General features: G+C 44.9%; 1 protein-coding gene across 10 annotated transcripts in view; it reads left to right on the forward strand.

The window, feature by feature from the left end:
- TLK1 (tousled like kinase 1) overlaps positions 1-19,759 on the forward strand; it is a 967,987-nt gene that overhangs the window by 418,753 nt on the left and 529,475 nt on the right. For all 10 annotated transcript variants that reach the window (XM_085645312.1, XM_085645310.1, XM_085645315.1 and 7 more), the window contains one exon: positions 5,065-5,140. In XM_085645312.1, coding sequence (XP_085501438.1) covers positions 5,065-5,140 — 76 coding nt within the window. The remainder of the gene's footprint in view (positions 1-5,064; positions 5,141-19,759) is intronic.

A 19,759-nucleotide genomic window follows, 5' to 3' on the forward strand; every position in this document is an offset into this window, starting at 1 on the left:
TGGTCCGGCAGATTTGCGTACGCTTTTCCCCCAGCACCATTGATACCGCTGGTGGCTCGCAAACTCAGACAACACTCACTCACACTCGTCCTGATTGCTCCAACGTGGGCACGCCAGCCATGGTACACCACCTTTCTCGAACTTTCCATGGTGCCCCATCAAAGACTGCGGATCAAACCCGCGCATTTGACGCAGAACCATGGAGAGATTCAGCACCCAGATCCGCAACAGCTGAACCTGGCAATCTGGCTTCTGAAGTCCTAGAGTTTGGCTACCTAAACCTGCCACCTGACTGTATGGACATCATTAAGGAGGCCAGGAGACCCACTACCAGGGCTTGCTATGCAGCCAAATGGAAAAGGTTCGTCATTTATTGCAATAACAATGACATTAACCCGCTAGATGCATCCATCCAAAACATAATTTGTTACCTCCTACACCTGTACCGATGCAATCTGGCATACACCTCAATACGTGTCCATTTGACCGCAATATCAGCCTATCTCCAAAACAGGCAGCACCTCTCTTTATTCAAAGTGCCTGCCATCAAAGCCTTCTTGGAGGGACTTAAACGAGTAATTCCCCCAAGACACCCACCAGCACCGGTGTGGAACCTCAACCTGGTCCTCACCCGACTGATGGGTCCACCCTTCGAACCTCTCCACTCATGTGAGATTCAATTCCTCACCTGGAAAGTAGCTTTCCTAGTGGCAATCACTTCGTTACGAAGAGTTAGTGAACTCCAGGCACTAACCATTCAAGAGCCATTCATACAGGTTCACGCCAACAGGGTCGTACTACGTACCAACCCCAAATTCATGCCCAAAGTAATATCGCAGTTCCACATGAATCAAACTATTGAACTGCCTGTTTTCTTTCAAAACCCACAAACTGTCGCAGAAAGAGCACTCCATACACTGGATGTAAAGAGAGCCCTCATGTACTATATCGACAGGACTAAAGTCTTTAGGAAAACAAAACAACTTTTCGTTGCCTTTGCCCCACACCACAAAGGTAACGCCATCTCCAAAGCAGGTATAGCCAGATGGATCGTTAAATGTATTCAAATTTGCTATCAAAAGGCTAAACGCACATTAACGATTCCCCCACGAGCCCACTCAACACGTAAGTTAGGGGCCTCCATGGCTTTCCTTGGAAACATTCCTTTGCATGACATATGTAGAGCAGCCACCTGGTCCACTACACACACATTTACCAAACACTATTGTGTAGATGTGCAATCAAAACAGCAGGCAGCTGTAGGACAGGCTGTTCTCAAAACTCTCTTTCAGACCGCTGCAGCTGGCACTGGTAGCCGCCGCTAATAGAGGGTACTGCTATATATTCTATGCACAGATATGAATTCAGCAGCCCACATGCCTCGAACTGAATATGCTACTTACCAGTATGCATCTGTTCTTGGCATGTAGGGCTGCTGACATTCATATCGCCCTCCCTCCTCCCCGGCACCTGTAGCAGCTGCAGCTCTCAGAATTACTGTAAGCATGGTCATCACTTTCTGTATCTACTCCATCACTGCCACAATGGCGAAAAACAATCTGAGGATGGAGAGGATGCAGGGGAGGAGTCACCTATCCAGGGAGGAGTCACCTATCCCAGGAGGATACTTCGACTCTTCCAGGACAACAACGTGCAAACATCCGGACCCAACACTAGGCGGCGATCTATGCACAGATATGAATGTCAGCAGCCCTACATGCCAAGAACAGATGCATACTGGTAAGTAGCATATTCAATATCTGGCATTTATGGATCTATCCACAGCTTTCGATCTGGTGAATAGATCAAAGCTGTGGACGATCCTGTTGGATTTGGGGATTGATCCTGGTCTTGTCCATTTCCTAGCGGATCTGCACCAAGATTTACATGCCACAGTAAGGGTGTCCCATGGGGGCAAATGCGCACGCCACTTTAAATCGGCCAGAGGGGTCCGCCAAGGTTGTATCCTGGCCCCCTTACTTTTTACTATATATATCAGTAAGTTAGATATCACCTTAGCCAAGGCCAGCCTGGATATTCCGCGTATAGGGAGCTGTAGTTTACCTGTCGTTCTGTACGCGGATGACGCCGTTCTATTGGCTCGTACCCCTCTGGGACTACAGAGACTATTGAACTCCTTTGGGGAGTTCATGAGTTCTTTGGATTTAGTGGTGAACAGCTCTAAATCGCATGTTATGTCCCTGGGCACTCGTAAAAACAAAGTTAAACATTTCTACTGTAACGGAGTAGAGGTCACAAAAGTAAAGGTATTTACTTACCTGGGGGTCCTCTTTGATAGATGTTCGTGGACCCCACAGCTTATAGCCAAGAAGAACAGTGTAGGTAGAGCTTCCTCCGCTATATTAAATTTTGCCCGACGCCTGGGTGGTAAACCATGTGAGGCTGTTCTTGCCATCTATAGGGCGAAATGTTTAGCTTTAGCGTATATGGTGCCGCTATCTGGGGGTATAAAAGAGCGGAGGGTGTCCAATTGGTAGAAAATAAATTCTTTCGCTCACTTCTCTCCGTCCCCCAGTCATCCCCTACCTTCTCAATACACCAAGAATTGGGAATGGATTATGTCTCTGATCGCATAAGTTTGGCCCCTTTAACATTCTGGCTGAAAATCTGGTTGAACCCCGAACTCTCCCTAAATCGACTAATCTTAAAAGACTGTATTGGCTTAGATAGAGCGTCCGATATCCCCTGGCTCCTGTACATTAAGAAAACGTTTTATAATCTAGGGCGCCCTGAGATCTACGAGAACCCAGAAGTGATCACTAAGGGGATATTGACCGGGTTAAAGCTCAGTTCCTGAATTTAAGGTCTCAAGAGCGGGAGGGAGTGGAACTTAAAGTGTCTGTAAGGGCCCAATTCTTACTAATAACCTCCCCCCAGATTGAGCCTTACCTTAAGTTGGTCACAAACCATTTTCACCGCTGGCTGTTGACTAGATTTCGTTTTAATTTGATACATTTTAATTTAGGGAGCTTCCAAGGATGGAGTAAACCAGAAGACGCTGCCCTTTGCAAATGTGATGATAGCTCAATTCAAGACACTGTGCACCTTATTCTATTTTGTAATTATTATACTGCAAGCAGAGAGAAGTACATCTTACCATTGTTTCAAGGGAGAGGTTTTTATCAAGTTAAACCAGCTCTGATGTACCTGCAACTACTTGACTGTCCATGGATTATTTTTAATATTGCTAATTTTTTGGTTTCTGCGGTGTGGACAGGGAAAAAACTTGATGTCCAGCCTGGATTATGACTTTAGTGGCACATTTATTTGTCTGGATGATCTTTTTAGGAACTGTTAATCACATTGTATATTTTAACGTATTTTATCTGTATGAATTTTTGTGATGTACTTTCATGATTTTAATTAATTAATTAAAGTGGTTTTGACTGACTGACTGCTTAGCCAATACCAGGTCCAAATCCAGGAAACTGTTACCCACTTTCTTGGGGACAGGGTGGGGGAATAAATCCAACAAGCACACCTCTAACATGCACGGCACGTCCTAGTGTCCTCACCCATCCACTGCACAACATCAGTCCATAACAGTTGTACATTCACACAGGACTACGTCATGTGGCAGAAATCTGCCTCCACCAGGGCGCTACTGGTACAGTGCTCACCCCACCCCCCCCATATCTCAATCAACTTTTTGGGGGTAAGGTAGGTAATATTCCTGTAATTGACCTGTATAGCTTTGGACCAAGTGTTCCTAGACATTCTCTGTGGGTAAGCCAGTATTTTTGCCGATTCCCAGTCTGATATGTCCAAGTTTAGTGTTCACTCCTATTTCTGCCAGCGGTGTTGCAGGTTCTTCCGTGCCATCCTTTTAAGCGCGCCATATAGCCACCTAAGGAAATGCTTCCCATTTGCCAGAGCCTGTAATAGCTCTATGGGTCTGGTGTTTATCTCAACCCGCTCCCCAGAGAGCCACAGCGGTCTGGGTCAATGCCTCAGGTGAGGAACTTTCCAGGGGGTAGGCCATGATTCGCTACAAGGACCACCAGAGGCACGAACAGTGGCCTTGAAACAGTCACCAATCGTTACTAGACCCACCTCTGTCCATTTCGTCAATTGCTTTGATGTTTTCATACCAAGTGAAGAAAGGTGGGGGCGGCACTCATTGGAGTGCCATTTGGGGCAGGGAGGGTCATACAATGGAAAGACCCGCGCCCGCCAGAGGCAGCGCCTCTAACATTGAAGTGCTGTGCCCAAGATCACGTTATCTCCTCCCATCTCAGACGTTCGCCATAGCAGACGGGCTAAAAGCGCTCCCTAGTTGCGCACTGTCCACATGGGGGCCTAGATCTGTCAAGTTCATGCCATTCAGCCGGAGCGTTATCCACGGCAGCAGAGCTGCCATATAATACAGCTCAAAGTCTGGCACCCCACCAGTCCTCCTCCCAGGATAGGTTGCTGAAGTGTGTGCAGGAATACCCTGTGTCGTCCTACCGTCCCAAATAAGCTTCCTCAACAGCGAGTTTAAACGTTTCAACCACGAAACAGGAAGCCAAGCTTCAAGGTTAGTAAAGTAGTAAAGTGTGGAGAGCCGCGCTCCTGCATGATAGAGCTGAAAATAAAATCTGACTAGGCACAGCGATAAACAGCAACCAAAACGATTCAGAAATACAATATTAATTTAGATTTGGCGATAGGCAGCCCAAATACAGTACCTCCCAACTCACATTGAGAACCCTTTTTAAGGACTTAGCTGGCAGGCTAGAACTGCAAAGAGGGAAGAAGACAAGGGACTATGAAGACAAGCCCAGCAAAAGATTGGATGGACTTTGTTTCTATTTCACCTAGGGATCTTGAGAAAGTAGTCTCTTTTTTAGATATGATGTTTACTGAAGTTATGGCTGCTATTTGCAATAAAGTGAAGTAAGTAAGGCATAATCCTCTCCTCTGGTCCTGACCTAGAATTGGTGTTGCAAGTAAATACATTTTCTTTAGATACCAAACTTACTCAAATGGGCTTTTATTGCTTTGTATTTCAGGTTTAACCTCTTGCTATTATAAATTTAAAGTCATTTTTTTTTCATTTAGACGCCTGAGAAGAAACAATCTGATTCTTCAAGGGGAAGAAAAAGGAAGGCAGAGATCCAGAATGAAAGCAGCCAAGGTAAATAAAAAAAAAAAAGCCATAACGTGACCTAAATTTTATTAACAAGTTTTCATTTCATCTTTAGCATCACTACTTTCCTGTCTTTCTTTCAAACAGTGATACCTTGCTTCATTTTTCTGAATATATTTTAACGTTTTAAACAAATCATTTGCATATGTTTGCAGACCTACCCCAACTAAAGTGTTTGGTTAATAATGAATTATGGTATAAAATATCAGTTTTGTAGATGTACATAAACCAGCTAAGTAATGTGGTAAATAGTATGTTTATCAAACTTGCTTTTCCTGAGGAAAATGAATACGAAGAACTTTCTCCCACGTTTGAAAAGTCTTGGGAGATGACAACCTACTGTTTAACCAACGAGTTGTCTTTTGTAGAGGGAGAGGCACTGGATCTGCACTACTGTCTGTCGGGGATGATCTCAAAACTAGAGGCCAAACTGAGCAGTGACTCTACGTCTCCTTTACCTATCTGCTTTATTTGACTATACACCATAATACACTAATTATAAGATTGAAAAAATGCACATTGATGGAAAAATTCTGACTGGGCTGCCTAACTTATGGGCAGATCAAGCATTGGCTCCCTACCACCATTCACTTCCACTCATTACTGTAACAAAACATGAGTAACTCAATGCTACAACATCTCCCCCCTAATTTACATCCGGTGTCTCCCATTAATTTAATCAAATCCTTCCTACTCATGTTGTAGCTGTGAGGATGATACGCACGAACTTTGAATTGGAAAACCCAGACACGCATAGAACTTTAAAAATAAGTGACACCTAAAAGCCAGTAACCACTGGATATTACCATACTTCTAGTGCAACATCTCAAACCGAGATCTTGATGTAGGGAGACTGGAAATCCTTTTCACCTATTAACAACTTAAACTTGCAGGTTAGTAATATCTTCAAAGGAAGCAATTACTTAGGAACTTTAATTTAGCCTTTTGTATAATTTTGCTGCTAAACCAAAGTTGATGTTCCTTCAATGGAGATTCTGTGACACATTTTCTCACATTTGGGATTCCTGGATCCTGACCCAGGAGCAACCAAAGTAGTAACTTACCTGCCCCCACCGCAATGCTGAAGCTCTGAGTATATCTGCTGAAGTCCAGCCAGCTGCTGCTAAACCTGGCGGAGAGTTTGAATCTGAACCCTGCTGAATAAAGCACCTTTGGCATAATCCTTCCGATGAGTCTGTAGCGAGGAGGACAAGATCTAACTGGTGAGACACAGCATATTGTTCTGAGTGGTGTAGACTGTGTGCACGCATTAGGAGACAGAAAATAAACTAGCATTGCTGGAGGGTCATGGCCCGGAATATTGGACTGGGCAAGAGTTTACCAGATGGCAGCACTTGGTCGGAGCTCTTACAGTCGATCTAGCAGTGTTGGGTACATGCCTGAGAGGCGCCGTAGAGAAGTTATCATGAAGGGGTGGAAGGAGCCTGCCCTTCAGCCCACAAAAAGCACAGCTCATGCAATGGTTTGGCTGCTGGCGAGGTACGATGGAGGTGATCTTGTGGAATCTCATTTGAGGAGGGCTACTGGACTCCATCTTGGCGAAGAATGTCTGACAACTCCTACTAACAGACAAGCAACCATCTCCACTCTTGGACCATTGACCTACCGGAAGCAGACCACTGTCCCGATCGCCAAGGGGAAGACTAATATTCTACTTAGCATTGCATAAGACATAGAGGAGATGCTTCTTAATATTGTCAACAACCATGAGTTTAACTTGCTAAACTCACCAGTCTGCTTAGTGCGAAGCCTACGGTGCCCCAATACCGGTTTCAGCCATGAAGGGTGGTAAAATGGGAGCAGTCCATCTAAGATTTTGTTGTGGGCTACCAACAAAGCAAAAAGGTGGTGAGACAGGGGGTACTGGAAACATTCAGACAGAAAATGTTTCACCAGACATCAGCATTAGTAAAGCCGTTCTCCTCCAAGCATTTTGAGGAATTACAGGAGAACCAGACGTTTAAGTCTGAACTGAAGAGTGACCTACAAGTGGTGCTGAGAGATGAGCTGGACCTCTGGGATAGAAGTGAATAAGCAGTAAAATCTCCTCAAACAGGTGGATGATTTGTGAATGACTGCAATAACGTATGCTAACCTTCGAGTAACAACACATCATCCTACAAGAAAAGCGCGAAGATCTCGAGCAGATCATGAGGAAATATCTGCTCTTTGGATTCCCAAGAAAAATCTCACAAAACAGCCTCCAAAACTATGGGTTTTTTTTTCTTTCTTTTATTTTGTAGACATTTTTTATTTTATATTTTGACAGAGGATACAAAAATATTCAAGAGAGACATAGAAAAAGTGAAATGCGTACATTATTAGCGAATAATCATTCTCAACAAGTAAATAAACAGAAATACCTATACCTATATCCCTATGCAACAAAATCTTTGCATTGAGCGTACAGTTCTAGTTTTAGCTAGTGCTCGTTCCCTTCCATAAATGTCTTTCATAAGAGCCAACCATTCAAAAAAATTAGGGTTAGGCGAAATCCATTCTCTCGCAATGCAAAGACGGGCAGCTTCTAATACAATAGATACAAAGCTCCTAGTACCAGAATTATCACACGCCTCAAACCCAACATAATCTCTTTAGTAGTGAAGGATTAAGTCCTAAGCATTGACCAGCATATTGGATAACTTTCTCCCAAAGGTCCCTTAGCATAGAGCAAGTGTAGAACATTTGAAGGATGTCTCTGCCCATTGGCCACACTTGGAACAGCATGTTCTATCCACACCAACCTGACCAGATCCTTGTAGTGGTTGTTGCCATTTACTGATTCTCTCGGGAGTATAATAGAACATACAGATAGTACAAAATTGGTGCAACTTTAAGTTAATCGAATAAGTAGATTTATTTAACGTATCCAAAGCAGACACCATTTCAGATATATCTGTAAGTATGCCGAGTGTCTGACTCCATTTACTAGCTAGATGACTGGTATCAGCGCTTCTTAGGTGACAGAGCTGTAAGTATATTGTACTGATTCTAGCTTTAAGTGAAAGATTTAGTAGGTATGTTCGTAATTCATGAGTGTGGAAGTTGCAACAATTGTCGTTTTAAAAAGTAATCTCTAATTTGCAGATATTTAAAAAATGACTGATGTGAAAGCCCAAAAGAAAGTTGCAAAGATGCAAAAGTGGAAAAGCCACTATGATCGGACAGCTGGCCCAATCTTTCAATCCCACATCTTGCCCAGCTACAAGCAGTAAAATCATGAAATATGCTCGGGAGAATTGGATTGTTCCATAATTTAAAATAGTCATTCTGTGTTCAATCTTTGAGAGTGAGAGAAGAATAGTCTAGGATTTCGTGCCATATGCAAACCTTATCCCTAATAGTCTTAAAACGGACTCTTATAATAATTAGTATCATTCATCCTGTACAGGAACATTTTACTATCTGTGCTAGTACGATACCAAAATATGGTTGTTTATCAGTTAATAAACTTTTTGTAAATGCCCAGTAAATGCTGCCCAAAAATAAAGTTTCAAATCGGGAAGTTGCAAGCCTCCAAACTTATAGGGAAATTTAAGGAAGCGTATCGCACAACGTGCTTGCTTGTAACCCCAAATAAAACTACTGATTGCACCAACTAATCTTTGAAAAAATTATTGGGGACCCGTATAGGAATAGCTTGAAATAAATACAGAGACTTGGGTAAAATGGTCATTTTAATTATATTGGACCTGCCAATAATAGTTATTGGAAGTTTATTCCAGCTCTTAAGTTTTTTATGACCAAGTGAAGTAGTGTTTCATAATTAAGTCTCCATATTTCCTCTATAATAGCAGAGATCTGAACCCCCAGATACGTTACCACGGTGCAGCCTCCAGATATAGCTGTTAATGATTTAAAATTATGCAGAACTTGGGTTTTATGTGAGTTTAATTTATGTCCTGAAAATCGACAAAGTTTTCGCCTCTTCCTGGTTGACAATGCTATTGATGGGTCAGATGTAAAAACAGCAATATCATCCGCATACGCGATAGCCTTAAGTTGATAATTCCCATTACTAAATGGGATGATGTAAGTATTCCGATTTAATGCTTTAATGAATGGTTCTTATGTATAAAGCAAACGGCAGGGGGAAAGTGGGCACCCCTGCCTTGTGCCACGCTGTATCGAAAATGGAGCAGAATGCAAATTAATATATATAAGTTTAGCCTGTGGATTAAAATATAACGCACAAATCAATTTTAAAAAACTGCCTGGTAAGCCGTTATTAGTCAATATCCTCCATAATGCATCTCATGCAACCTGATCGAATGCTTTTTCAGCCTCTAACAAAACCATCCCCAAATTGCGAGATGTCTTGTTGGCAATATCAAACGCTGTTTTAGGTGTATTAACATGTGCTGTAATATCTCTACCGATTATAAACCCATGTTGGTGTTCGGATACAAGGCCAGGCATATAAGGCGCGAAACGATTGGCCAGCACTTTGGCGAAGAATTTAGATAAACAGTTTTAAACACAATCATCAGTAAAAAAGTAAGCTTATTACACACAAACATTAGAATATTGTGATTTATCTCCTTATTCGCTTTAAGTGTGATCTGTACCCCCTGTTTTTTTTACACCCCCAATACCAGTGCATTCAGTATTCCACCGATCATTTGACTAATAATCCGCCCCAAACTCAAACTGTTCCCCACCGTCCCATCCAGTGTTCTAGAAAAGCAATCACTCCCACTAACCTGCTGTCGATCTAAGACAGCTTATTTATTTATTTATTTGTGTATTTTGTAGAGCGCTGCAGCTGCCCTAACGGGGCGTCCCGGCGCTGATAGATCATGGAACTAGAGGCTAGGCACTAAGGAGCATTATATGGGGAAAAGATGCGTTTTCAGGGATTTTCGGAATGCTAATTCGGTTTGGCAGGCTCGTAATGCAACCGGAAGGTTGTTCCAACACCGAGTGGCACAGACCTCGAATGTTTTCCCGCCTGCGCGAGTACGTTTAAACCTGGGGGTTTCCAGCAGAAGTTGGGAATTAGAGCGTAATGTCCTGGAGTTGACATACGGTTTCAGAGTGCTTCTTAGGTGGGCCGAGCCTTTGCCCTTGGAGGCCCGGAAAGCCAAGGTCATGGCCTTAAAAATAGATAAGCAGTGCCCTCTGAGAGCCTCCCAGCTCTGATTAATAATGAAATAATTAGATTAACCAGTTCGAAAAAAACAGAAAATACAGAGGGAGATAACCCTTCGATGTACATAATTCAGGAGCAAAATACCAAGTATCCAAACAGAAAACACCTTGGAACTGTCTGTTCATGTTACTTATTAGAACTCTGTTGCAGTTTAGAGAGCGCTAGTTTTGCCTCCTGGTCTGAGTAGTAAATCTGTGAGCTACCGTCCTTAATAACCTTCAATCGAGTAGACCAAAGCACCAAGCGTTTTCCAGGAGTCAATAAGCTGCCGCACCCTCCATCTTTTATCCATCGTTGTTTTACATAGATCAGATCTTGCAATGATGGAGAACGACTCAGCTGACACTGGTGTTGTAGGCCGGGCTTTGATGGCGATAGCCTGACACAATAGAAAGTTGCCTACGTAAATAAGAATTGGTCGTGGTCAGCGCAGGTTAGACTGGTCTGCTTGATTGAGAAAAATTGGCAGCCTATGAGCTATTTAGATATGAGAGTCCCAATCTGCAAGATCAGGGAAAGGTTTCTGAAATATTTGAACAATGAATGCTCGTGGAGCCGAGCCTTTTCTGCCTTCCGGGATCCCAATTATTCTCAAATTATTCTGATGGTGCCGAGTCTTCAACCTTCCCTTGTACAACATTAAGTTTAATATCTTGATCCCGAAGTAGATTGGTAGAGTGTGATGCCGCATCCTCATTATCAGACAGTATTTGATGTAATATTGTGAGCTCGATTGTAAGTTCGGCCACCGTTCCAGTCACTTGCCAATGATTGCTGGATTATAGCATTATCCGCCCTAAGCTGTGTGTAGTACTCCTGCGCCTCAGATCTTGTGCGAATAATGCCTGCATAATTGAGGCTAGTGAGGGTTCTGTTAATACTGCTCCTGGTGTATTTACAGCTGACGAGACACTGACTGTCATAGAGACCTCCTTTGCAAGTTGTATTGACTCAGACAAATCAGCAGCATGAGAGGCCCCAATATCCCCGAAGTTGTTTGAAAGATGCTCCGTTGTAGGCTGAGAAGAGGAGGTATTTTGACCACTGATAAATACTGGGTTTTACCCAGAACCAGATAGCCTGGAAACAATAGCTTTAACTTCCCCCTTCGAGGTCACCCATTTACGTAGGGGGCTATCTTGGTCTTTTGCTTTTGAGTGTGCTATTGTCAATGCATTACCTTGCTGTTGGAATATATTACTAAGACTGTTGAATTCAGTAGCTTTCCTGCCAACTCTGACTTGTTTGGTAGCTTTGAAATTACGTTTTTTCTTTTTAGCAGACAGAGGATTAACAGTCTCCTCATGTGAGTAGCCAGATGAATCATCCATATTCATTGATGGCAGAGACGAAGATGACGTATCAGCTTGTGGCTCGACGTGCTCATTGTACCCACTATGCTGTTTAGCTATGCTCAATATAGGTGATTCTGCCATTTGCTGACCCATCGGTCACAAAGGTTCTAACAAGTGTGGATCCACCTGCCCATTTGATTCCATTTCAGGATTTACTGGCCAGTGCTGATAGCTGGTCTATTGGCTATGCTAGCGTAATTGTAACATCAGTCATATTAGCTAAATGCCCTTTATCTGTTATTGACAGAACAGAGGAACCAGAAAAGATGCTGGCATCATTCACCTCAGGTTGTAGCAAATGAGGCTGTCTTTTACTTGCTACATCAAGCCCCTCATCGGGATGCGTCGCAGCCATACTTCCCGAAGCGGTCACCGACTCTGCCTCGTTAGCCAAATCACTCATCGTCTCAGAAGAGCTCTTAAGCCTGCATTGCACTGCCTCCATAATGATCTCTGCCATGGCGGTTTCGGGAGCAGTAGCAAGGAAATCCATAGCCTTCCCTGAGTGAAGCAGTCTCATCACCGGTCTACCTACTCGTGGCGCGCTCTTCTTGGTTACACCGTCAGTCCAAGCTGTAACGATATTGGCAGCAGCAGCAACCACCGCGGAATTCCGAGTTGGGCGCCCAACCCGTGGCACATTCGATTTTGGAGGGGCCATAGGCTGCCGGACTGGAGAGACCGGAGGAAAGTGAGAAAGTAGGCCGGGCCAGTAGAACACAGAGCACCGCTGACCACTTCGATGATGCACACAGCTCCTGGTGTCTCCAAAAAGAAAGAAGTGTTGGGTGTCCCGTTGTAGCATTTAAAGTACGTTGTACTGCTTTATCCTAGTTGTTACATCTCGTGTATCCCCTCGCCGTTTATCAAAAGTTGGTAGTAATTGCAGGGAAGTACCGCATGCAGTGTTCAGCGTTCAGAAACATTCAGGAGCTCTCATCGGACGCTTCTTCTCACGGCGGAGTCAATCCACCATTTTCCTTTTCCCCGTGGCTTCCAGAACTATGTGATTAACTTCTTTGAAGCTATCGTGGAAACCCCTGACCAATCTCCGATTAGACTGGGCTGAACATAGAGTGTACCGGCAACGAGCCCTGAAGGACGCCACTCCTGACGTGTTAACGAAGGAGCACTTCTTTGAAGAAAAGGAGGCATGTATGACCTGACCTTTCAGGATAGCCTCATATCATTCCACAGCTCCACCATTCAACTTCTCCAGGATTCCTCTCACCAGCCACTCTGGCCAAGTGCAGAGTTTTCAAACCAATCGTGGGCATATTGAAATCTAAGTATATCCGGTACAGATGGGTCCATCCATTTTGTGCCATTTCCAAATGGGAGGGCAAACTGATCTCTAGCCTCGCTTGAAGTGTTATTCTGTTTGTGACTGAGTTGATAAATGCAGGCTTTCATTTACAACTAGTTTAGTTTAAAGGAGAATGGGAGGAAAGAGATGCGGGGGGGAAGGTGTGTTCCTACAGCACACACTAAAGTGGTCATGACCCTATCAAGTGACAGCCATTTCTGTAAGATATTCAGGACACTTTTAATGGGAGCATATGATGACCAAACTCCAGACATAGCAAATAATAACATATATTCAAGGATTGAACAGGCCCACTAAAAACCTAAGCATCTAGGGGGAATTGTAGAGATTGAGGACACATGGATGTCTGCTTGGAGAAAAAAAAACTTAGTTGTTGAAAAATGATTAATACCAACTACACTTCTGTCCCTGTACAGTACCATGCATCTCCACTGACAAAACAGCAAGAGTAGCAATATTATTACTGATTAGAGATGAACTTAAATTCACTGAGACTACGTTTAAAGTGGACAAACAAGGTCGATGATTCATTGTAATGGGAGAATGGGACCACACCCTGATCACCCTCGCTTCTTCTTATACCCCCAAATGTAGCTTAAGAGAAATTAATTTCCCTCTCAATTATAAAAAAATCACACCTTTCAGATCATGCCATTATTCGTAGGGAGACTTCAACTGCATGATGCACTCCTTGGAGATAAATCACTAACGAGCTGGAGGGAACAGCCACTGTATCAGCTACTAGTAAACCTATTCTTAACAATTTGGACATGATTGATGTATTGCGATATAGACAGCTGCCAATGGCTGACTCTTTGCGCTTCTCCTGGGCACCAAACCGTATGCAAGAATCCAATCTATTTTTGCAGCCAGAAATTGGCCTCTGATGTCCAAGAGGTGGAGCAACTACCAAAAACTGTCAAACAATGGCCAGATAGAGCTTGAGCAGTATTAGACTGGGTTCGGCAATAAAAGAACGCCAAATGGGATGGCAACTGACTGATTCCCCACTGAGTGACTCGGTCATGCACGAAATATGGGGAACTATTAGGGAATATCTCTAATTCAAGAACACCACAGATGCATGCTTATGAGAAGAACTGGTACACCTAGAGCAGAAACACTAAGCCAACCCTGTAGGAAACTGGGGAGACAGTCATTGGCGCTGTGAGGACAATTATACGCACTCCAATATGACAAAGCGAATTCTATTCTATCTAGCGTTTTGGGGGGGGGAGGGGTCCTGCTTCTATGAAGGACTCCACAAGGCTGGCACTCATTTAGCTAACAATCTGAGGGCCACTAGGGCACAGGGTGTTCTGTAATAAATAAAGAGACCCTTTGGGAAAGACCTATGCCACGGGGGAGGGGTACTGTAAGCATTCTACTCTCATTATGAACAGCTATATACTCCTTGGAGGGAGGAGGACATGGATGCGTGTCAACACTCTCACTCTACCCACAATCACAGACATTGAGGCTAAGTCACTAAATAACCGTATTCCTTTGGTTGAGATACTGAACATGATAAAAGATCTGAAACTGTGTAAGGTACCCTGCCCAGATGGTTTTGCAGCTGCCTTCTGCAAGCTTTTTGAACCTCAGCTGGTACCACTCCTAGAACAGCTCTACAGTACCTTGAACACCACCCACTGGTTAACTCCATCTATGACTGAAGTATTAGTCTCTCTGATCACAAAGCCTCATAAGGCTGCCACCCAGTGCTCATTGTACAGACCGATCTACCTCTTGAATTCTTGCTAACGTGCTGGCAAATTACTTGGAAACTGTCTTACTAAATCTGATCATTGCCTAACAGGCAGGTTTCATTCTGACTAGGCCCACTTTAAAAAAAAAAAAAAAAAAATCTTTTATTGGGCTTTGTTAATATTTCTTTGGCAAATTTCGAACAATTCTATTCGCAGCATGTGTTGGCAGTAAATGCATATACTTACCATTATCCTGCCATCTAGTGTTAAGCTGGGGTGATTATAAGTTGTTTTTCTTCGAAGAAGTCTTCGAGTCACGAGGCATAGTGACACCTCCTCCAGTGTGTATTAAGTATGTTTCTTGGCTCCTTTGTTAGATTGTTTTTTTCCGCCATCAGGTTCAGACCTCAACATCGCAGCTCCTTGACCGAAGCTCGATTTCTCACCAAGGCCTTTGCAGCGTCCTGTTTTTTCTCCAACCGTTCAGCTTTAACGACCAAACACCGGCTGGTGTTATTGAATGTTACCAAGCACTTGCTTGGGCCCGGCCTTCCAAAACTTCTTCGCTTCTACTCTCCATGTCAGCGTCCACGAGGGATGGAGAAAACACCCTTCAGCTTTTGCCAAAAGTGCCACGCAAATACTACCGGCAAGACCAACACAGAGTGTCTAGTCTGTTTGTCACTCGATCACTAGGAGGCTTCCTGCGAGGCATGCTCACTGTTCCTGTCCAAGAAAGCACTTTGGCAGCGAAGGGAGCATCGTTGGACCCACATCACAATGTAGCGACTCACACAAGAAGCACCAGACATCTTTGGGGGTGGAAGTTCCCAAACAGGAAACAGAGGGCAGAAGTACAGACTGCGCCTCCAGATGTACCAATACTGCTGGGTAGCAGTGGGGACAGCTCGAACTCCAACCCCGATTCCAGAATGGGGCACGTGAGTACAGTGGCGAAAGATGGCCAACCCCCTACCAAACCTCCCAAACCAGCTTTCTTAGCCCCACTGCCCTTGGGCCAATGGCGGACTCCAACAGCAGGCGCACAAAGACAAATCCACTCTGCGTGGAAAGCCTTCGACTAGCGTTGGAAAATATAAGGCCTTAAAATGTGTTTTGTTACCGGTACCAAAAAAGGCGACATCGGCACTACCGAAGTCAAGCAAGAACTGTGAGCTGAAGCAGCTCACATTGGATTCGAAAAGAACCTCTGAACCAAAAGATACTTAAGCACTAAAGCCATCGGAGCCAAAGCCGGCACCTAAGCCGTTGGAATCAAAACCCCATATGCATAAGCTGCAACAGGGACAACACCCTCTTTTGCGCCTACCACACCTCCGGCACCGAAAGCCACCAAAGAAGGTGCTGAGCCATGGCAAAGACAAGTGCAGTAGATTCTAGAGCGCTTGCAAGACAAGCTCGACAGCGGTCAAAATACTTTTTGTACACCCCGACACTGAGCTCCTCTACCTGTTTGCATTTGAGGAGGACCTTGGTGGGCCCTAACCAGCCAAACCACTGAAGAAGGGTAGAGGATAAGTCCTATCTTTTTTTTCCTCCTCCTCCTCTTCCTTCTACTCTTCCACCTCTTTCTCCTCCACCTCCATCCTCGCCTACTCTGCCTTCACTACCACCAAGGCCAGTGCATTCACTCTCTTCTAAAAACCTGCCCTCAGCAAGGTACCATTGACTTGGGTTTGATCCGTTCCTATAACGTTAACATGGCTTAATGTCTGTCACGTTAACATGGCTTTACATCTGCCATGCTGTGACTACTCTCCCCTGCCCAAATTTAGAAACGACCCCCAAGGTAGCGGTCAAGTCTAAAAAGTTGACAGGAGCTGCCATCATGGTGATTTCTGTAAATGCCTTCTTATGTTTGACACACTGCTCCATCAACCTGACAGAGCCGTCCATCAATTTTTTTTATTTTTTTGTACATTTTCAAAAATTCTTTTAGAAGAAAAAAAAAAAGTCCCTCTCACCATATACGTCATCGCCCAGCGCAAGGGGGGCATTGGGCAGTTATCACTGCCCCTTACTCAGAAAGGACTTCGTAGGGTTGCAACCATGCCAGAGATGTAGTACTCTTCCACACATTTTGGCAGGTAGACCATTATCTTCACTGCAAGGATACTCTGCCACTCTTGCGACGCAGTATCCTTACTGTCACAGATATAAATCTGGTACTAACTTTTTTTTAAGTGAATCCATCACTTATACTGGTTGGTTTTAGCACCTCCAGAAATGCTAGCTTCAAAGCATAACTACTTATAAAATATAAAAGTATCTGACTATTGAAACCAAGACTACTTAAGGTGAGCCATAAAGCCACATCAAATGTGCTTTTCCTCTACGAGACCGTCTAAGGAACAGAGCGGCACGTTGTGCATTGTTGGCTTTGTCTAGGAATACTCTTGTATGTTTGAGCACTTTTTCCACACAATGCAAAGGTGTACTTCGCCCGAATAATTTGATTACCCCATTGGAACTGTAAGACTAACAGTGCGGCCTGATATACATTGTAGACCCTGTCTTAAAGTACTCTTGCATGTATTGCTTACAGGATGCCTTATGGAAGGTCTCAAGATTCCACAGTTTTGCAGCGTGAATCTTTCTGAATTCACTATGTTGTGCATTATTCCGCGGTCTGGTGGTTGGCTCCGGATTCGTAGTCTTTGTTTTGTCTTTTTTTTTGTAGCCCAGGTGGGCGTCGACGTCCCACCATTTGGTGCACCTCTCGTGACGTCGTCCTGCTTCCTGCGGAAGTCCCACTTTCGGGCGCCATCTTCAGATTATTTTTTCCGCCGTTGGGTCTGGATCGTCACCGTGAAGCTCCAGAGTTTTTTGGCGAAGAAAGAAAAAACACGAGTTTCATCGAAAAAGAAGTTGAGGAAGACTACAGAAAGGAAGAGCAACAAGCCGGGACAACGAAGAAGGAGGAGAACCTCGAGATCTTCGACGTCCAACGGAGAATGCGCACTCAGGGACACTGAGCGCAGGAATGGACACAACACCTTTTAAATTCTGCCGTAACTGCCACCACAAATACGCGTAGAAGGACCAACATCCGGTCTGCAACCTTTGCCTGCCAGTTGACCACGAGAGTAAGGACTGCAATGCCTGTTCGGCCTTCACACCTAAGACGCTCCGGGTGAGAGAGAGACAGAGGAGAGCCAACTACAACATGGAGGGCAGGGGGAAGGCCCCAACACTGTACGAACTGGGCCTCTCCACCGACGACTAAGACAACGTCGCCAAAGGACCTGATGACTTCACGGTCGCAGAGACCGATAAGAAAACGTCTGACAAGGTAGGAGAGTCGTCTATCATTAAACCCTCGACAGGGCCCCAAAAAACAGAGTCAGACTCTCGAAAAACAGAGTCAAAGTCCTCGAAAGGAACACCGGCACCGAAAATTTCGACGACCGTGAGTGGCTCCAAGGACGAAAGGACCGGCGGATCCTTCGAGAAGGACTCCCAGGTGCCGAAGACCGCTGAAAGGCAAAGGTCGTCGAAGCAAGGCCAAGCAAGTGGGCGTTTGACTTCGAAAGATAGTCGCGTCGACACAAGCTCCGTCGAAAAGACCGGCGCTCGACGTCGAACACGCCTCCGAAATGGAGAAGAAAAAGAGGAGGCTCGAAGCAGAGATGGAGAGCATCCTTCAAAGGAAAAGGGAGTTCGACGAGAAGATGAAAAAAATTCACTATCCCAACGAAACCACCGTCTTATCGTCGAGGAACAGGAGGAGTTCGACGCAAAAGAACTGTCGAAGACTCCCGGAGAGGAAGAAGAAGACCTTTACTATTATTATTATTATTTATTATTTTAAACATTTATAAAGCGCGGCTGACACCTTGCAGGTTTCCTGGCGCTGGTGAATACTCTTAACTCAGGGGAACAAATAGCGAGGAGCAGGAAGAAGGGGTTGTTTCTAAGGGAATAACCACGTCTTGATGCGTTTCCTGAAAGGGAGGAGCTGTGAGATTTGACGGATATCAGGAGGCAGACTGTTCCACAGTTTAGCCGCTGCGACTCTGAAAGATCTGCCCCCCGTCCTGACTTTGTTATATTTAGGAACAATCACCAGACGGGCTGAGGCTGAGCGTAGAGCTCTGGAAGGGGTATACCATGTGAACATGGCCTGCAGAGGTTTAGGTCCAGCTCCATGGAGCGCTTTAAAAACAAGGCAGAGGGACTTGAAGGCCACACGTTGTTTGAGCGGAAGCCTGTGTAGTTCAGCTAGGGCCGCTGAGGCTGAAGATCTCCTAGTCCAACCCAGAACTAATTTGGCTGCGGCCGACTGAACTCTTTGAAGTCGGTCAAGCAGGGCAACTGGGGACTCAAGTAACAGCGCGTTGCAATAGTCCAGGCGACTGAGGATGGTGCACCTGACTATCTGCTCCCGAGCTTGTGCGGGTAGCAATGGCATAATTTTGCGCAGGGAGCGCAGGATAGCTGTGCACATTCCCACCGTTTTAGCAACTTGGGTTTCAGTGTTCATTTTATCATTCAGTGTGGCCCCAAGGTTGCGAACCGATGTAACTGGCCGAGGTTTATCTGCTGTTTCCGGGGGCCAAAAGTCGCAGGGGAATTGCCGAGGAATGCGACTTCCTGCACAATACAGAACCTCCGTTTTGGAGGAATTAAATTGCAGCGAGTTATTGTGTAGCCACCCAGCCGTCTCCCTTAAGCAGTCGTGAAAGGCTGCAAGGGGGGTAGAGTCTTCTCCCTCCCAAGAGAGGATGAGCTGGGTGTCATCCGCATAGTTGATTGTTTTTAACCTGTGCGCCTTTATCAACGTGATCAGAGGTCTAAGGTACACGTTAAAGAGAATGGGGCTGATGGAGGAGCCCTGGGGCACCCCGTGGGGGACAGAAGAGAAGATAGATTGATAAGGGGGGAGAGACACCGCCTGTCTCCTGTCCCGTAGGAAGGAGTGGAACCAAAGTAGGGCAGTGCCGTCTACCCCAGCCGTCCGGAGTCGCTCCAACAGGACCCCAAGGTTGACCGTATCGAAAGCGGCAGACAGGTCCAACAGGA

This window comes from Triturus cristatus, chromosome 3_1, assembly GCF_964204655.1.
Source record: "Triturus cristatus chromosome 3_1, aTriCri1.1, whole genome shotgun sequence".
NCBI lineage: Eukaryota > Metazoa > Chordata > Amphibia > Caudata > Salamandridae > Triturus > Triturus cristatus.